We start from the raw sequence: 18865 nt of genomic DNA, 5'->3' as shown, positions 1-18865 counted from the left end.
ATATCCTATAACTTGATTGATTTCATGGGTTAGATTGCAGGTTCAAATCCGCCTTGGGAGCTCCCAGGTTGCCCCTGTCCAGGGTATGGGGTGTGTGTGATCGTCCTTCCTTGTTATTCTTTAAATTTCCCCTTTGTCAAGATCCTGAATGCTGTTTTCAGTGCGGTAAAAGTTAACTTGATTTCGAAATTTAACTTTATGACCCTGTACAAAGGAAGTCGCCTTAGAACGAATGCTATCGAAAACGAGAGGGAAGTGGATGCCGATGACATGGGAGCCCCAATTTTAAGATCGGAATTTGATGCGGCTGTAAGAGACCTCAGGATAAATAAAGCGTCTGGCATTGATGACATTCCTGCAGAACTAATTAAAAATTCAGGAGAGAAGACGTTGAACCAGCTATACAAAAACCTTTGTGAGATGTATACGACAGGTGAGATACCAAAGGATTTCGATTGGAACATTATAATCCCTATTCCTAAGAAGAAAAGAGCAGAGAAGTGCGAAGATTTTAGGACCATAAGCCTTACTACACATGCGTCAAAGATACTGACAAGGATCATCTATAGAAGAATAGAACGAAAAGCAGAAGAGTACTTGGATGAGGACCAATTTGGATTCAGAAAAAACAAAGGCACAAGGGAAGCAATATTGGCCCTAAGACTGCTCATAGAGAAGAGAATGGAAAAGAACAAGCCAACATTCGTTGCGTTTGTGGACTTAGAGAAAGCATTTGACAACGTGGATTGGAGCACAATGCTTGGAATCCTAAAGGAAATTGGGGTTCTTTATAATGACAGAAGAATCATCCACAGTTTATACAAAAACCAAGTAGCCGTGATAAAATCAGGGCCCAGCTGTGAAGAAGCAAGAATTAGGAAAGGAGTGCGACAAGGCTGTACATTGTCACCCGTAATTTTCAACGTTTACATTGAAAAAGCCATTAATGAAATCAAAGAAAAGGAATTGGGAGTGAATATCCATGGAGAAAAAATTAGCATGCTAAGATTTGCCAATGACATAGCCGTTATAGCAGAAACAGAGAAGGATTTGAAAAATATTCTGGTTAATATGGGTAAGGTAATGAGTAGATATCAACTGAAAATAAGCACGAAGAAAACCAAGATCTTAGTATGCAGCAGAAGAGAAGAAGTCAAGACCAACATTAAAATAGGGAGGCAAAAACTGATAGAGGTGGATGAATTCTGTTATTTGGGAAGCAAGATAACTAGTGACGGGAGAAGCAAGAAAGAAATTATCAGCAGAATAGCCCAGGCGAAGAGTGCATTCCACCAAAAGAGAGACCTGCTTACAGCGGGACACTTAAATATGGAAGTAAAGAAACAATTTATAAGAACCTACATCTACACGGAAGTGAGGCATGGACAATGACCGCAGCGGAGAAAGCAAGGATAGAGGCCTTTGAAATGTGGTGCTACAGAAGAATGATGAAAATCAAATGGATCGACCGAGTTAGTAACGAGGAAGTCCTAAGAAGGGTAGGAGAGAAGAGAAGCCTCATGAAAACCTTAATAAGAAGACGGAACAACCTTATAGGCCACATCTTGAGACATGGCCTGATGAAGACAATCATCGAAGGGCAAGTGGAAGGCAAGAATGGAAAAGGAAGACCTCGAACAAAATATATGGAACAAGTAAAGAGAGATGTGAAAGAGAAGAAATACGTAGGTGTGAAAAGATTAGCTGATAGGAGAACTGAGTGGAGAGCTGCGTCAAGCCAATCCTAGGATTGTTGACCAGTGATGATGATGATGATGCTGGACAGCCAATGACTTCGGTACTACAGGTTATTTGGTGCTCATTTTTTTAACTCAACGATGAATGATATGTCTCCTCCCATGAAGGTACCTTGTAAATTATCATAGAGAATCGTTGTCCTATGTCATCAAGTAGACTAGAAATTATGTCGACTTGGTTATTGGAGTATTTGAACTCGGCCATAATTACAGGAGAAAAATATATTCACTTTTCACTCAGAGAATAGAGTAAGCAAAGTTTGCTGTTTCTTTGACTGTACTTGATTGTGCCATATATAAGATATTTTACAGAATTTAACTTTTTCTTGAGCTATGGATGGCACAGATCTCAACTTATTGCTTATTGCAATGCAGTTTGATCTTCAGTGTGACCTTAGAGTAACGATCAAAAATTGTCCTAATTAGCAAATGTGGTGCCTCTACGCTTGTTTAAACCATATGTCTTAATTATGATCTCTTACAGTTGGTGGAGAGGAATGACCAGCTGCTGCCCTATTTTGTCATGGACATTGCCCAGTCTACCCCCGGCCTACCAGGGGTATTCATGGCTGGTATATTCAGTGCTGCTCTCAGGTACACATTTTGCTCCTAACAAATGAGTTGTATGCTGGTTGCTATCGTTCCATCGTAGTTATTAAAAATCTACAAACTCTGTCTGGTCAAGTAATGGACTTTGGCCGTAAGATGGATTTTGTGAGGAAAGAAATGCTATAGACCAAAATAAATTGCTCATATTTAATGGAAGACTTAAGCTTTAAGACAAAAATTCAAGATGAAGGCACAGATGGAAACAACCAAGTTCCGATATCATGTCATCGCCTTTTTCCACATGACTAGAAGTTGGGTGTGCTCCTTTCAAATTTTTTTCTTCCAAACTTTAAATGCACTCACACTTTACACTCTTTAAATCACTTCATGTGATTTTTGAAAGTTTTTGAAACCACATCGATCAATTTGAGATGAGAATCGTTGGTGTTTCCTACTTGATATTTTGATTTTTTTAAGTGACAACAGAACATAAAGTGAGAACAAAATTTTATACTGTGGAAATCACTATAGAATAGGAGCATGATAAAGTAGTAAGTGGTATTTTTTAAGACTATGCTGCATCTTTCGGCATGCATACATTCTTTAAACCTGCCAATCATTCTGCATAAATCTATCACATGATGAATGATGAAATTCACATGTATTGCTATCAAAAAAATAAACTGTACTGGGTAAAAAGTACTGAGAGATAAATAGTTTTTTTCTGAAACTGGAACAATTAGTCTACTGGCACCATGTAAACGCAGTGGCATAACTCGGAATATGCTTTGGGGGAGGGGAGGGATGGATAAGCTTGGGGGGGCTTTGGGGGAGGCAACAAGGAGTCCGAGAGAATTTTTGAAAAATGAAATACCTGGAAATACATTTTAAATTATTTATTTATTTCTCTGAAAGTTTGGGGGGAGAGTATGGGATCTACCCCCACATATCCCCCCATAGTTATGCCACTGCATAAACGTATTTACTGGACTCTGACGTCACGCTCAGCAAACACGGCAATGGGTCGTTTGGAGTGCAAGATTACTATACAATTTTCAATGTGGAATTTAACAGATAATACGCAAGTAATAGAAGAACTTCTTTTACTGAAATTTTCTGTGTGGAGGAAATTTTTTATCGTATAATAATCCATTTTCATTGGAATTCCCCATTGTGTTTGTAATTTGTGTTAATTTGATTTGAGGGGTAAAAGGGTACATTACAACAGATAACCTTTCACTGAGGGAAGGAATCACTCATGAGAGCCTAAACAACAGTAGACCACGTGGGGTCGACACGTGAGCCCAAAAAGTACCTTTGTAACTTTACTTAATGAATGTGTTGCCTATGCCACTTTTCCTACAAGTATGTACAACATTACATGCCATGCCCAAAGTATGTGCACCGGAAAAATGACAAAATATTGAATATAATTATGCAAGTGAAGACATAGTGAAGTATCTATTCACTTTGGATCATGCCACTGGGGCAATATTCATTCTTAAAAGGTTAATTATGTTAGTACTCTATCTCTTTCTACGGAAACTGCTTTCTCTATCACAGCTCCATGTCCACTGGCCTCAATTCCATGTCAGGTGTCATCTACAAGGATTTTCTGCAAAATTGGTTCAAAAAGGAGCCATCAGAGGCCATGGCGTCATTCATAATGAAGATTACTTGTGTCATCATTGGCGTCATATGCACCGTTCTTGTGTTCGTGGTTGAAAAAATGGGACCAGTCATTCAAGTAAGTAATCATTCATGCATACATTCATAGTAGAAAAAAAATCATTGCCTAGATTTGTGAAGCAGTTTCTAAAGGTCCCTGAAGATGAACTTTCAGTGTCTTTCCCCTTAAAATGGAGGAGTGGCTGAGATAATGGTCTTGCATTTCAAGTGCCAAACAAACAAGGAAATAGATGCATCAGCGTTCTCTTATGGTGTCCAACTACGCTGTCCGAATTTCCTAGTATACCGAAGTGAATTTACAGTGATGTGGCTGTCAAATGAATGAGGACGCATTTCAAACTTCCCTTAAGGCTGTTTTACACTGGGCATGTCCATTTGTGTAGCTAGGAGGGTCTCGGGAGGTCCGGACCCCCTTCCCCACAAAATATAAAAACGCAATTATTTTCCTTCATAAAAAAATAAAATATTGAAAAATCATGAATTTAAACAATATTTCTTCAACAAATGAAGTTTTAACGATTATGAAAAGTGTTAAAATTAGTTTAAAACCCTCTTCTTAGTACCCTGTTTTTCAAAAATTTTTCCCCCCTGGTTTTGGATCCCTTTCTACCCCCAAACAAAATTCCTGGCTATGCCACTGGGAACGTCATTGTGCAAGTTAGCACTGAGCATCTTGAAATTGCGAGAATGCAAGCTTGGAATTAGAGCAGGGGATATTTTGCCGTCTTGCATCCAGGCATTCTCACATGTGTTCTAGCAATTCATCGCTTTACACAATGCAATTTTGATTGCACCTTTGTATATACGTCACACTGCGTAATGACGTATGTAAGAAGCAAAAATGCAATTGCACCCATGTAAAACGGCCTTTAGAATTGTCAATGAATAGATGTCAATTTCCGGGAATATATTTAGGAAGATCTGATTTCTTCAGAAGTCCTTTAACATCATTACAGAATACTACATATTCTCCCTCCCTCCGTCGTTCTTTCATAATCACTGCCACCATAACGATTGGTATCAGAGGAAGTTGCACATATACTCATTTCATTCTCACTGAGTTTTCCCAATTTCATTTCAGCCAAATAGCAGCTCCAACCAATATTGTCACGAGGAATGCAGCAATAAGTACTTCATCTGGAGCTGCAGGTAACAACAATCGCAACGCAATGTTGTGATATCTGTTGTGATTTATTCGAGGTGAATCATCCACTCCTCCTCTACTAGCCGTTCCAGTCCTCACCTTCCCATGATTCCTTCTTCTTGTTGAACCATTTGTTTGTGTCGCGTTTGTGATTCCGCGGACTCAAAGAAGGGACTATAAGCAGACTTTCTGTGATTGAAGTGATTTGACAGAGTTCTATCTCCTTCCTTAGATCACGGGCAGCCTCCTGTCGGTTGCGCTTGGACCCCTCCTCGCCATGTTCGTGCTTGGAATGCTGTTCCCCTGGGCCAATTCCATGGTAAAAAACTCACTATACACTTCAAATTGAATGGGACTTTAAATCAAAGTATACTTTATAAGGGAAACATGCATGAAATTTGTCTCATCTCTCATCAAATAGACAATTTTCTCATGACTCCAAATATATAAGACAAAACTCTCCATGTACTCCACAAACGTCACTAATTAATGCTAATTAAAAGTTCTGAAATATCGCTTGAAGTCACGTGACCCGAAACGCCTTCTGACATCATCGCACGATACACCATTCACTTCACTAAGAGAGGAGATCCTTCATTGCAAGAGATCGAAGTATAAGTTATGTTTGAGCTTAGCAGTAGTTTTTCTAAGGACAAATTGACCTAAGAGGGATTTAAGAAGGCACAATATGACAGTTTACTTTGGGTCGACTCATTAATGGCGGCTGATTTCCTGAAAAAAGTGATTGCTTCATCACCACGGTGATGCGTGGAGAAGCAAGCAGGTAAATAATTACAGTAGACCCTCATTAATACAAACAACGTTATCATGAAGTTCTCGTTATTACGAAGCAAATCGTTGGTCCCTCCGAAAAGGCCTATCCAAGCTATAGTAAAAGAAACGTTATCACGAAATTTTCGTTTTTACAAAATTACGAACCACAGATTCCGGCAGGTCCTGGAGGTTACAAAATGAACTTTATTACGAATTTCTACGCGTAAGAAAAGGCATTAAGGTAGATATTCAAAACACTAAGTTATAATAATCGCGCCACGTTTAAGTTCTTTTCGTGTGCTGTGCCGAAGAGTGTCAATTATGGTTCTTTATTCAGTTTACACGCAACATCGTATAATAAGTGCTTAGTGCCACTCTTGGCGCCTGACTGCAATGCCTAAATGGTGAAAGATACGCAAAAACCAACAAAATTTTTGCCCTATGGATCATAACTTACCCTGATTACCCTTACTTTGGCAGTTTTCGTGAAATCGCATGACAAATGAAGGGTGTTGGTATTTAGGTGCCTCTCGCTAACTAACAATTTAAAATTTTTCGAAAATTTTTTTTGGCAATCCATTGTCATCGAAATCTGATTGACGATTTTGAAATTTAAAAAGAAATGTTTTTTAGGGACAGCCTAACCTCCCATCTTTACATGTATCATGTCTTCTTTGACAGGGTGCACTGTATGGCGGCTTGATTGGCCTCGTATGTTCATCTACCCTGGTGATTGGGTCGCAGCAAGCCATCTTCTCGGGGAAGCTCACATATCCTGTGAAGCCAGTGTCGCACATTGGGTGCCCAGATGATATTCCCACGCCAGCGTCAATGGTGAAAAATTGGTCAGTGCCGTCAATTACCACTTCTGCATGCATACCCATGACATAGCCCAACCCAATAAAGCCCACAGTTGTACCTAAGATACCACAGATACATCACGGGAAATGGAAAAAGTTAACGAATAGAGTTCCGTAAATTGATACTTTGATAATTCCGACACTTCTCTTCCTTGGTGAACACTGAATTTCAATTGAATTTTAAGTCCCAGAGTGGTTTCTTTGATTATCCCCAGTCTTCCTCACAATCGCGACTATAAGATCTCTCGTGACAGCTTTGTGGGATACTCAGGGGTAAAGGGGCAGATCCAGGATTTCCTTCTAGGGGGGGCACAAGCAAGGCCGTATCCAGGATTTTGTTCTGGGGTGAGCACAAGGACACCTCGTAATATAAAACAGACGCAATGATAATGAGGCCATATTAAAAATCTTGCATATTTTTAAGGGTCTGGGGGAGACACGTGCCCCCGTGCCTCCCCCTAGATCTACCTATGCAGGGGTGGTCTGGCCAGGTCGGCTGATCTGCAATCACCAAAGGCCCCGAGCTTAAGGGACCCCCACAATGCTCATGTCTATCGTGAAGCATATGCAAAAGGTGTAATAAAAAAAGACTCGGACAACTTAAACCAAAGTTTTTTTGCAATCATAAAATTCTGCATTTTTATTTGCTTTATTTACATCATACTCAATGTTAAAAGATCATACTAAATAAATAAATACAGTAAAGATTTCACAAAAATAAAGAGAACCTGGTAATTTTTAAAAGGTGATTTTAGTTTTATTTTTTTTTTTAGACTCCAGCACACAAATTCTCTACTTCGGTAATGGAATCATAATACATTATTGAAAAGATAAGCCATTAAATTCTCACTTTTCTCAATATTTCCTCTTTCAAAAGTTCTATTTTTTACTACCTTTTATATCGTTTTTAAGAGCCAGACTGAAATTTCCAAAAATTGTCCGAGGGAGGACCCTTGAATCCCACGGTAAGGAGGGCCCCATCATGCCACAGCCGAGGGCCCCAATCACCCAAGACCACCCCTGGGAACACTTCTTACATGTCATATGATATTTGGCTGTACTTTTCAGGGCTCATCCAAACTTCTATGTTCTCTCTGTCAGAGGATAAACAACGATTATGGAGTTTCTTTGGAGGGCAAGATGTTCATTTCTTTTCCCTTAGGTGAGGTTAGGTTTCGGTGGACTTGCCTTCTCAAGCATCATCAGATCTAATCTTACTGGCTGATTTTAGGCCTCTGAATTGCCTTCCCAATATCTCCATTGAAGTCCAAGGAAGGAATCGACTTTGATGAAGGGGTGGAATTCTATAACTTGGAGTGCCGGAGAAAAGCACTTCAAGCTCTCTTCACCAAACAGTATCACTAGAGAAAAACCACGGCGCTAGCTCTTTCTCTGGACCTTGTATGAGTTCCTATAGTTCCGATCGGTATTCTGTGGTGCTCCGTGGGGCACTATTACTGTGGGGAAGGGGGGCTGAAGCCCCCAAATTCCCTGGCTACTTGCCTGATTGGTGGAGTGGTCATGATTAATTCGAAGAAAGCATTTAGGTGGTATCAAAATTATTTCATCTTAGGTGAGTTTTGGTATGAGGATAAGCAGAATTTCTGTGTGTTGCCTTGACTGAGACCACAATTTCATAAAGATGTATACACTTTTTTTCTCACCACAGGAACAATTCATCGATGAATGTGGTGGATGATGAGGTGTTTTTCCTGTTCCGCGTGTCATACCGCTACTACACCCTCATGGGATTCGCCGTCGCACTCTCCGCTGGCCTCATCATATCGGCGTGCACCCCTCGGCCCCCCAGGGTCGACCCTCGCCTCCTCAGCCCTCCCATTCGCGCCTGGGTCCGTTCACGCAGCCCAGTCCAGTGTGATGTGCGGCGACAGGATTCTCATGAAACAGGAGCTGTAGCCGAAGTTACAGGCATGCTTTCATAGCATGTGAAATGGCAGTGGCAGGACAGTGAGAACAGTGAATTTTTGGATGCCTTAGTTTTAGCAGAGACGCCTTCACAGTAAATTGAATAAGTACTTACATGGTTGCCAGTATGAGATTTTAACCCATCTTACTGGATTTTGGTCAATTTGGATTGGTATTTAGAAAACAATGTGGGGAAAGCAGTGGAGATATTTGTATAGAATCCTTGGATTAATTTGAAAAACTCACGTCAAATAAGTTTATAGCATGGTTTAACAAGTGTTTGTGCTTTTTCTGTATGTTTTCATTACCATTTGAAAGGGTCATATACCATAAAATCACCTCTCTGCTCAAATATCCATAAATTACACAGTGTACTTCATGAACCTCATTTGTTGTACGGAGACTATTGTGAGTGTCCGTCTAACCCGAGCCTTTCAGTATACATTAAGACTACTACAATGGCTGCCCCGTGCTAAGGCGAAATGCCAGATGCTTTTGAACAAGTGAACATGCCCAAGGTTGAAGCATGCTATTTGGTGTTCTACATTATTTGACTACAAAGAGAATGTAGATCAAGAGGCAATAAGTTCTAACTTCTTGTTGAGAGTACAGGCTTTATGGAGAATGATTTTACCAAAAAACTGCCCCGTCGTTCGGCATTAAGTGTTATGAGAGTAAGAAGATTTCCACTACAGATAGAAATGGATGCTGAAATGTGATAATGACTTGATATGATGATGATTAGTTGGTATACAGAAATGTTTAGATTCCAGTAAATAATTGACAGCAGTAGAAAACTATTACCACATCTTCCTTTTTAAAAATACTGCTCCCAAATCTTGTCTTGCATTAACTCTATCAAGTGGGATAAAAGATTATGTTCACCCAGTCTCCCCTAATGGTGGTAGCAGAGGTAAACTATGATTAATTCATTTGTGAATCCAAAAAAAATTTAATCCTTTTACCTGAGCTGCAAAATTTCAAACAAAATAAAGTAAAATACATATTTCTTTATACTCAATGATTCAGCAATGCAGCAATACATAATTTACTCATGATACATAAATATAACATTGATTGGGCCAGCCAAAAAATACAATAGATAACATAAGCACATATATATGCACATGTATATATACATAACATATATGTACATACATACTGAGGAGGGGAGAGTATGGCTGGCAAGCCACTTGCTCATTCCAAGTGTCCTTATTTCACAACCACCACCACTTCTTCATTCTCCCCCCTCTGAATAAATCACTTAAAAAATAATTCACTATGTAACATCTACGGCTGAGCAAGATTTAATCCACATCCCGTCTTCTCAGCGCCAAATGTCCGAGGACAAGAGCTGAATTCTACTCGGAGCACAGCCTTAACAATACAAATTCAGTAAACATAACAAAGAGATAACAACGCATTCAGAAGTAGACTTACGGTGTGTAAAGTATGGTGGAGAACAATCACAGAGTGAGCAATGCACACCTTTTTCCACATTTCTCAAATTCTTTCCTAAAAACGCTGATACCCTAAATTATTTTCCGCTAAGAACTTTTCCTGACAAACATGGGTGCATGGAAGGCACTTCAACCTAATCCCTCAAGGTACTAAAAACCCCAGGGTACTGAGTACGGGGCACTACAGTAGAAAAACACTGGTATAATCAACAGCACAGGTGCCCCAGCCACAGCTCACCAGCAGCCAAAGAGCAAAGGTCTCATATTTGAAATAGTGGAGGAGTGAAGGGATAGTTTAAAAAATAATAACCTCTGTACATTGAATTAAAGTGATCAAGCATTATGAAACATAAGGATAGTTAATATATACATCTCACTAATACTCTCCCCAATTCATCTATAGTTTGGCTAAGATAATCCATGTCTTCTAACTATCATTCTAGATTGTGTAGCCATTCTTCACATTGTATTGTCAAATTGTTGAAACTACCTTAATTATACAAGAACTGAATTGAAAAGGAGAATGCATTGGGTACAAAGTTGATGGCCGCCTCCGAGCATAAACATCTGCCAACAGAAGGAAAATGCACAAGAGCCACATACTAGAGAGAGACACAACAACTGCTCAGTCTCTGATTATTATTGGCACACTTACAGACTGCCACTTATCAGGTCAGTTGTGCTCGTGGGAGGAAACAATGTATTGCCCACAAGCTCCCTTTCACCCCCCACAATGGTAACTTCAATTGAGGCAAGATCAGCATGGGACCTTCAAGCTTAGATGCCCCATACTTTGTGTTCCCAGCAATCCCATGAAATGAGATAAAATCCACTTTGAAAAAGTATGTACATGTTTGCTTAATACATGGAATCCCCATGGTTTTCGCATTCAGGGCACTGTTGGTTATGATCACTGAGGCAGCAACTATTAATGCCATTGGTTGTTCCGAGGCATCTGCTCGGAGTCGATATCAGTGACAACAAAATGGTATAGCCACAGCAATATGCCAAGGATTAAGATTTTTCCAATAAAGATATTCCTACCTCATGCGTTTGCTAAATGGCATCACTTTCAGCTACTCTTCTGACAAGCAGCAAACACACAACCTTAGAAGTCAGAGTCGAACCACTGGGTAACAATACACAACTGAAATGCAAGTCTCAACTCATCCATGCCACCAGGGCTACCATGTGATGAGGTGGCGATATTCATCCTTGACACTGAATCGCTTGATGGACTCATATGCCAAGATGATGGATGAGGAGAAGACAGCCGACTGGACAAGCCTTGCCGACAGCCCCTTGCTGAACATTCGCATGCCCTCCTCAGACCACAGAATCCTGAACGTCTGCCCCATCGAGTCAAGTCGCTGCACCTGCATGCAAAGAAAACAAGAGGGTCACTTGCCAGCAAATGAGAGAGACATGCTTTGGCCACCACATTGATGGGTAAATTTTGGCCCATGGGCCAGACACAACCCCCAGAGATTTTCCAACAAGCCTGATCGGCATTATTCCTAATGAGACACATAAAAACTAATAGTCTAAAAGAAAATAAATATTTTCCTCTTTATATTATCTTTTTTACCTATCAGTAACAAGAAACACATTTATTGACTTAGCTCATATATTGGAATTTGACTTATGTTGAGTGAGAGAGGCACTGGCTGCAAGCAACCTTTTAGTGAAGAGTACAAATGAAGCTTCTAAAAACTTGTGTAAGAGATAGATTAACAGATGAGGAATTTAACTTCTAATATTGATCTCTATATTTCCTTAAAATCTGACCTTGTATTGACAACATTTTCATCCAGCTTTCTATGAAAAAAAGGTTAGTTTTTCCATGCTCTGAAAACGGGAGCTCCATATAGAATGTTTTTTTTCAAAAATTTCCTCATATGACCTTATAATGGAGTGACAGCTTTCTTCAACAATTATTACAAATTTCTGCTCTTAGGTATGCAGTTTATAAGTTTGTCCTTCCATCGTATGGACTCTCAAATCAATGCATGGAGAAGTTCTTGAAATAATAGTTCAAAGTGAAGCTACCATATTCCGAGCCTCACAACCGTACCTTTTCTCGTACTAAGACAAATAAAAAAATTGTCAATACAAGGACAAATGTCTGCTAACATCAAAGAAACTTATAAATGCATCACCTTACATTTCCAGTTTATTTCTTCAGCGTGTATCTAGTAGTTAACAAGATACGACACATTCAACCAACGTAATGAAACTTTCTAAAGGAAAGTCGTGATCTGCCCTACAAAATATGTGCAATGGTATGACTTGGGACTTGCCTGCAGTCTTGCTCGGACGATGTCAATTGGATTGGTGATGAGGGTTGTGGTAAACCCGCCCAAGGTGCCTGAGACACACTGGATTAACAAGTGCGACACCCACGGTGGCAGAAGCATGCTCAGCTCGTCTGAAATAAGCACCAGCCACACCATTAACAACACAAACTTGTCTATCTATTTAAATAAATCTATGGGGTGAGGGCAATGATGTGTCAATTAAACTATTATTACCCAGAAAGCAAATTGTTCACCATTCAGAGGATAGTGAGTTGGGCCACCTCCAATTATTTATTTCTATAGAGAACTAGTCAGTTCTATTGCCAGATTAGTTATGGCTCTAGGCTGATATAAACAGACAAAAGTAGCACTAGCAGAGCAAACTACTGAAGTGCAGCATTCATGAATGCAGAGTGTTTCCAGGCTTAATCTCATGGATTCCTAACATATAAATAAAATTAAAAGTATAGGCAATTTTCCACATATAGTGAATAGTCATGACTGGTTTAAATGCATTTTGTATTATCTTAAAGTTTGTGACTAAACTATTTCTGGAAAATTGCTTGTAAAATATATATTACGAATAACCATAAATGCGATTCTTCAACATAACTATCATTTAATTTTTTAAATAGCCTTCAAAGATCAAGGTTATTCTTCAGAGCAATAGCATCTACCAAGTAAAATCCAAAACTATTATTATTCATTTATCAAATAATTAATTCTTGCATTTGAGCTAACACAACTCTTCACAATTAACACTGAAAGACAAAAGTTCTTGTTGTTATGGTCCCAAGAAGTTTGTCATAAAGAGGTTTCAAACAATTGTAACAATAAAAATATTATCTTTCAAGCATACATGTTCAAACACGCCACCTTTCAATAGATCTTGATTAAATTTACTCCTTACTGACCAAGATGTTTACAACAAAGAATAGCTGTGACTCACTGCACTCACCTTGGTACAAATGATAAAAGGACCACCAGAGGGCAGAGTTGGGCACATACGTGCAAAGGGACGCACCATAGCCTCGATAAAATCCCTTTAGCCCATCCTGTCGGTAGATCTGCTTCACTATGTCCACTGTGATTTGGAAGCGTGACCTCCCCTCCGTTTCAATCGACAGCCCCCCATGTTTCTGGTAAGATTTCTGAGCACTGCGGCTTGCATCCACACTCCCCCCACGACCTCCCCAGTTCTCTTCAGGAGCACCCGTTGCTGAGATGCCACCAAAGCGCTCACCACGCCTCTCCCCACCTGGCCAGTGCCTTGTACTCGATTTGGCAGCCCCACTATTCTTCCTTGTGCGCAGCATCATTAGGTGCTGTGAGACAACATCCGATGGCACAACAATGGTCTGTCCGACAAGGGAGGCACACCCTCCACCAGCCAGTGCCTTCAGGCGACCGTCCTCCACACCACCAAGGGAAAGGGCATGACGCACAGACTCGTATGTGGCGATGTAGCCCACACCCGACACAATCTGTGGGTCAACATGATCCAAAAGTCATTACATATTTATTTTCAACACAATACTAAGACTAAAGACAAATAATTCATAGATAAATTTATTGGAGCTATTTCTAGGATTCAAGCATTCAGAAACCACAGCCACAAGTGGAGACTGAAAAAGCAAAATAATGTAAAGATTACATTTAGTGTAGGGGGAAGAATAACTATAAGCTATACTCTAAAAAGAGAGAGACTTCTTTCTTACAAAAAAGCGAGAGTTACAGAGAAAATTCGTCAGTGCAGACCAAAGAATTCTCACCAATTCTGTTTTTGATCTAGTTATAGAATTAGGACACTATTGATGAAGATGTTTTAAGTAATACTCAACCTCCCTTCAGAGCCAGAAATTACACACTTTCAACAGTCTTCATTAATCATCTTTGTTAATGAAATAGTGTCCACCTTCATTGTGAAAAGAACAATTCAGTTTCACATTCACACTTTTGTTTTCAAAACCAAACCGGGTGTCAACTAAGTATTAGTGCCATCATTTGAGTTGTGTTGAAACTCAAGTGAGTTGAGAAATTATAAGTGTAATGAATGTCAGGGATAAAATAAAAGGCAGACTTGTCACAGTTGACGAGGCCACATTAGCATTTGATGCCTTGAGAATAGCATTCATTCACGATTGGATCTGCTTGAATGATGGACATTTGGTTTGAATTCTCAATGGATGAAATGAATGATTCTTTCCAACTCTCTTATCACTAGCCAATCTTGTCTTGATACTCACCTGAAATGCTCCTACCCAAAAGCCACGATATAATCCCTTGGCACCTTCCTCCCGATAAATTCGGCAGCATGCATCTACCAGACCCCGATACTCCTCAGATGAGCCGTTTCTTTTCTGGACCTGGAAATGAGGACGACACAATCAACAACGCGGATGACATGGAAGGTATCACCGCGTCAAGTTTTGTGAATGTGAACTTGTGTGACATACATTCTGCTATCTACATTGAAGTGTTTTGTGTATGTTTGCATTTTGATACCATTTGCGTGTTATTTCAAACAACTTTGCGTTGATATGACTTGGACAAAATATACTGGATCAGTGTTAATTTGTGATATGCCGTTGAAGGTATGAAGATTTTCTCATGTTGAAATTAAATGTTTGTAGTTTTATGATGAATAATTCATTAAATGTTACCTTGTTTCGTGCAATCATTCTTTTTATTTTCCCCTTTCTTCCAATGGAATATACGGTACGTACCTACTCAGTGCTCTTATAATAAAAAAACCTATATTAAAGTCCTGTATAGTGTTTCATTAGTATGGCGAAGTAAATTCAGCATTTATTTAAACGGAAGTTTTGTAACAACGTCAAAGAGTGTGAGGATTGAAGTGACGCCATTTGCATTCTTTTGAAATATGGTAGCAAGTGCTTTTTCTATTAAGGCGTTGTTGTCTGATGCTTGCAAGGGTACAGTGTGTCCTCGTTTAACGTCGTCCCGTTTAACGTTGTTTCACAATAACGTTGTCCACAAATTGAAACCCTTCATCATTTAACGTCGTTATTGCTTCGCGATAACATTGTTCAAATTATGTGCGACGAAAAAAAAATGAATGGTGAATAGGACGCAATCTGATGTATATTAAATATTACTATATTATTGCGATTGAAAATTTTCGTTCGACAGAAAAGGTTGGCGTGGGTAGCGTATGTAAAATATGCATCTGAGCGAATAATTTTCACCTCATTTACCCATTATCCGTATATTTTTCTGATTTCAACCGAAAAAAATGTCCATGAAGAGGAGTGGCTATCCTGGTGGTTCTTCAGACGTGAAGAAAAAACGGCGATATTAGAACAAAAACTTGATATTATTATAAGAATTGACGAAGGTGCAACTGTTGGAGAGATCGGTCTAGTTTTAGGTTTTCGGCGAAGAGTTTTTACTATTAAAACTTCTTCTGTTACTGAAAATATCGATGTTTCGCCATTAAAATACTTTCTTAATTTAGTCTGTATATTTCATTTAATAATGCCTTATTCCCAACCTTTTATCTTTGCGCTGTGCATGAATCGTTATCATGCTGAAGTGAATAATCGGTACTGAAAGTTTCTCGCGATTTCCGCTGGGTTACAGAATTCATGTCATCACGAAAAGTGACTTGCACTTCATCCTCGTGCTTCCGAGGGTCAGTTTTTTTTCATTTTGGCCAGGTTCATGTGTCTCCCTATTGGTCACGAAGTCTACTTAAAAGTTACGGCTCCGATAATTGGCCTCCTTGGATTCTCACCCGGGAAATTCTGGATTCTTTACGAAGAAATGGATTGTTAGGAACCAATTTAAATTTTTTACATTGTTTCTTATGGGAAACACTGCATCGTTTAACGTTGTTTCGCTTAACGTCGTGTTTTTCAGGAATGAATCAACAACGTTAAACGAGGACTCACTGTATTTACAAAGGTATGAGAGTTATTTTCATTATAAACCCCATTCTCAGATGCTCACAAAGGGTATTGAAGTTAAGAAGAAAGTAAAAAAATGTCTATGAAAATATTTTATTAATATGCATCAATCCCAAATAGCAGCCCATTTGCTTTTGTTGAAAATATAATTTAATTTCATAACAAAACTTCGCGATTCAACCATGGATACTTATCGCTTCTTGTAATGAGTAATTCAAGCAAAGCAATATATTACGAATGTAACATATATGTTACACACGTAAAATGACGGAAATATATAATGAAAAATACCTTACGCTATTGGAACGCATAATGTAATATATGTGAAACATTGGCAAAGTTAAATGCTGCCTCCACTGCGTAGATTTTATGTTTCAAGTGTTTAATCAAATATTTTTATTATAAATAACATACAATTAGAGTGCTTCCACGGATCTAGCGTCGGAGATTATAATTGAAAATCGTCAGCTTGGGCCGAAAAGTGTAAACAAAAGTCTGCCATGTTGCTTAAAAAGTGTCGGTAGGTCCTACAGAGCGTTTCGAAATCGTCGGCATGTACTGACGGGTTTACCAACAACTATCGGTGGGATAATGACAACCGTCGGTAGAACGTGTCACCTGAATCGCTCATACCAAGAATTATTGGTAGGACCAGCTTACTGACACTGACAATCGTCGGTACGGTGTGCAGAATTCTGCCCCAGGGCAGAAAAATATAAAGCACAGTGGCACAACAAGGGGGAGTTTTAGGGGATAAACCACCCCCGAGCTCAGAGAAATTTATTTATTTATTTGCAATAAACCCAAAAACAGTTTAATCCAAAAACATTTTTAAGTTTAATCCATTTTACTTAAATGGATCAGTATTACTTATGGCATAGTGTTAGGATTAATCAAATATCCCTCAGAGAGCAATAAAACTCACCATTTTGAACCATTATTCTTAAAAATTTTCTGGAGGAGGGCCCCCACAACTCCTGCTTACCCTGGTGGGGATGTAATACCCCCATACCCCTAAGTATTAGTTGCGCCTAAAACCCCACCTAGCCTTAATTCTTAGCTGCACCCATGATAAAGTGAATAAGCTCATTGGAAGTATGTGGCTAAAGAAATATGCTAAAAATTAGGTGGGCAGATAGAATATCTAATGAAGGAGGACTAAATAAAATCTAGGAGAAAAGGAGCTTATTTCTATCAGTAGCTAACAGAAGTGTAATGATTCAAGGGGGACAGCTATTGACAATCATATGAAAGGAAATATCAACGGAAAAAGGCCCAGAGGAACACCACGGTTCCATTGTGTAGACCAAATAATGAATAATCTCGTAGCAAGAACAATGAGAAAATAAAAAGGAAGACATGATAGAATGTGTCAACCAGTCATGCAACTGCCTTTGAGTATCAGAGGAGAGAGGTGTATGAACATGAACAGTACCTGTATACGAGTCTTAACCAGGGTGAGAGGGTAGAGGAGGCAGCGGACACTGAAGGAGCTGAGCATAGACAGCGGGATGAAGCGGGACTTGTCCATCATGTTCCACTCGATGGTAAGTAGCTGGGCGCTTCCGCGGTGTGCGTCGGGAAGCGGTTGGCCCAGCACCAGCATCGTAGCGGCAGCCGCCGCGCCCTCGACCTCGCTCTTCATTCTGCCTGTATCGTCGCACCTCGGTCACCGTGGCACTCCCACCTCCATAGCCTCATTCCTGCGGCAAGCATGCTAAAAACACACGGAAATTCTTACATTACAAGTGAACTGAGAGATATTTAGACGCATTTATTACTAAATGAATATATACTATTAATGTTTAGAGGCCAGCGATTTGGTGATGTGATCAGTGGTTGATTGTATTACAAATTCAATGCACAAAACAACTAACATAAGACCAACAACAAGCGAAAAAGGTTTTCAAAATCTTTAGAATCAATCTATTGCAATTTTTCAACACATTAGGGAGAGAGTTTATGGTGAAAATATGTTTACTCACTGCTATGGAACATTGGCCTTAATCCAACAGAAACGAATTCCATCAACGTTTTGTCATGTAACAGCTTCTTAGCCAAAATTCGTAGCAGATAAAAATGATTTACAATAATATCGTGAAATATTAATAGGTACATGCCTTCAGATCCATAACACCATAAGCAACCCCGGAGTTTGACCCGATTACATGTTCGTGATGAAATTCGACCAATACCATAATCAGCAGTGCCCAACATGTCACCATACGTATTAATACCAACCTGAAAGTTAGATTCAGAACTCGTATTAAAAATTAGTAGAAAGAGACTTATATAAAGCCATTCAGTACTTTAATTCCGTTTAATTTCAATTTAATCATCACAGTACGTTATTGGCGTCAATAAAATATTCTTTAAGATAAAACCATTGCATTTTTTATCCGAAAGAATTTGAACTGATAATTTGTCATGTTTAGCAACTTGTATTTCCTGCAGTACAGACAACACTCGTAACACCACAG

General features: G+C 39.3%; 2 protein-coding genes across 5 annotated transcripts in view; one reads left to right on the top strand and one right to left on the bottom strand.

The window, feature by feature from the left end:
* Nucleotides 1–9708, top strand: part of LOC124164227 (sodium-coupled monocarboxylate transporter 1-like) — a 46766-nt gene extending 37058 nt beyond the window's left edge. For 2 of the 3 annotated variants that reach the window (XM_046541461.1, XM_046541460.1), the window contains exons 9-13: nucleotides 2242–2351; nucleotides 3870–4053; nucleotides 5372–5458; nucleotides 6595–6758; nucleotides 8443–9708. In XM_046541461.1, the coding sequence (XP_046397417.1) occupies nucleotides 2242–2351; nucleotides 3870–4053; nucleotides 5372–5458; nucleotides 6595–6758; nucleotides 8443–8716 (819 nt within the window). In that variant the 3' untranslated portion in view covers nucleotides 8717–9708. Of the gene's footprint in view, nucleotides 1–2241; nucleotides 2352–3869; nucleotides 4054–5076; nucleotides 5145–5371; nucleotides 5459–6594; nucleotides 6759–8442 lie in introns of those variants that run through there. The other variant, XM_046541462.1, reaches the window with a different exon arrangement.
* On the bottom strand, nucleotides 9695–18610 carry LOC124164229 (solute carrier family 25 member 44). 2 transcript variants are annotated; one of them, XM_046541465.1, is made up of 6 exons: nucleotides 18371–18610; nucleotides 17821–18102; nucleotides 14703–14822; nucleotides 13415–13940; nucleotides 12460–12587; nucleotides 9695–11535 (listed from the first exon to the last, which is right to left on the bottom strand). In XM_046541465.1, exons 2-6 carry the CDS (start codon nucleotides 18028–18030, stop codon nucleotides 11344–11346), a joined length of 1176 nt encoding a protein of 391 aa, XP_046397421.1. In that variant the 5' UTR covers nucleotides 18031–18102; nucleotides 18371–18610; the 3' UTR covers nucleotides 9695–11343. The 2 variants fall into 2 exon arrangements, with proteins under 2 accessions (XP_046397421.1, XP_046397422.1); XM_046541466.1 differs by having other exon boundaries at nucleotides 18506–18610.
* Nucleotides 18611–18865: the final 255 nt, after the last annotated feature.

This window comes from Ischnura elegans, chromosome 8, assembly GCF_921293095.1.
Source record: "Ischnura elegans chromosome 8, ioIscEleg1.1, whole genome shotgun sequence".
Lineage (NCBI taxonomy): Eukaryota > Metazoa > Arthropoda > Insecta > Odonata > Coenagrionidae > Ischnura > Ischnura elegans.
This window is presented reverse-complemented; position numbering and strand designations above follow the sequence as displayed.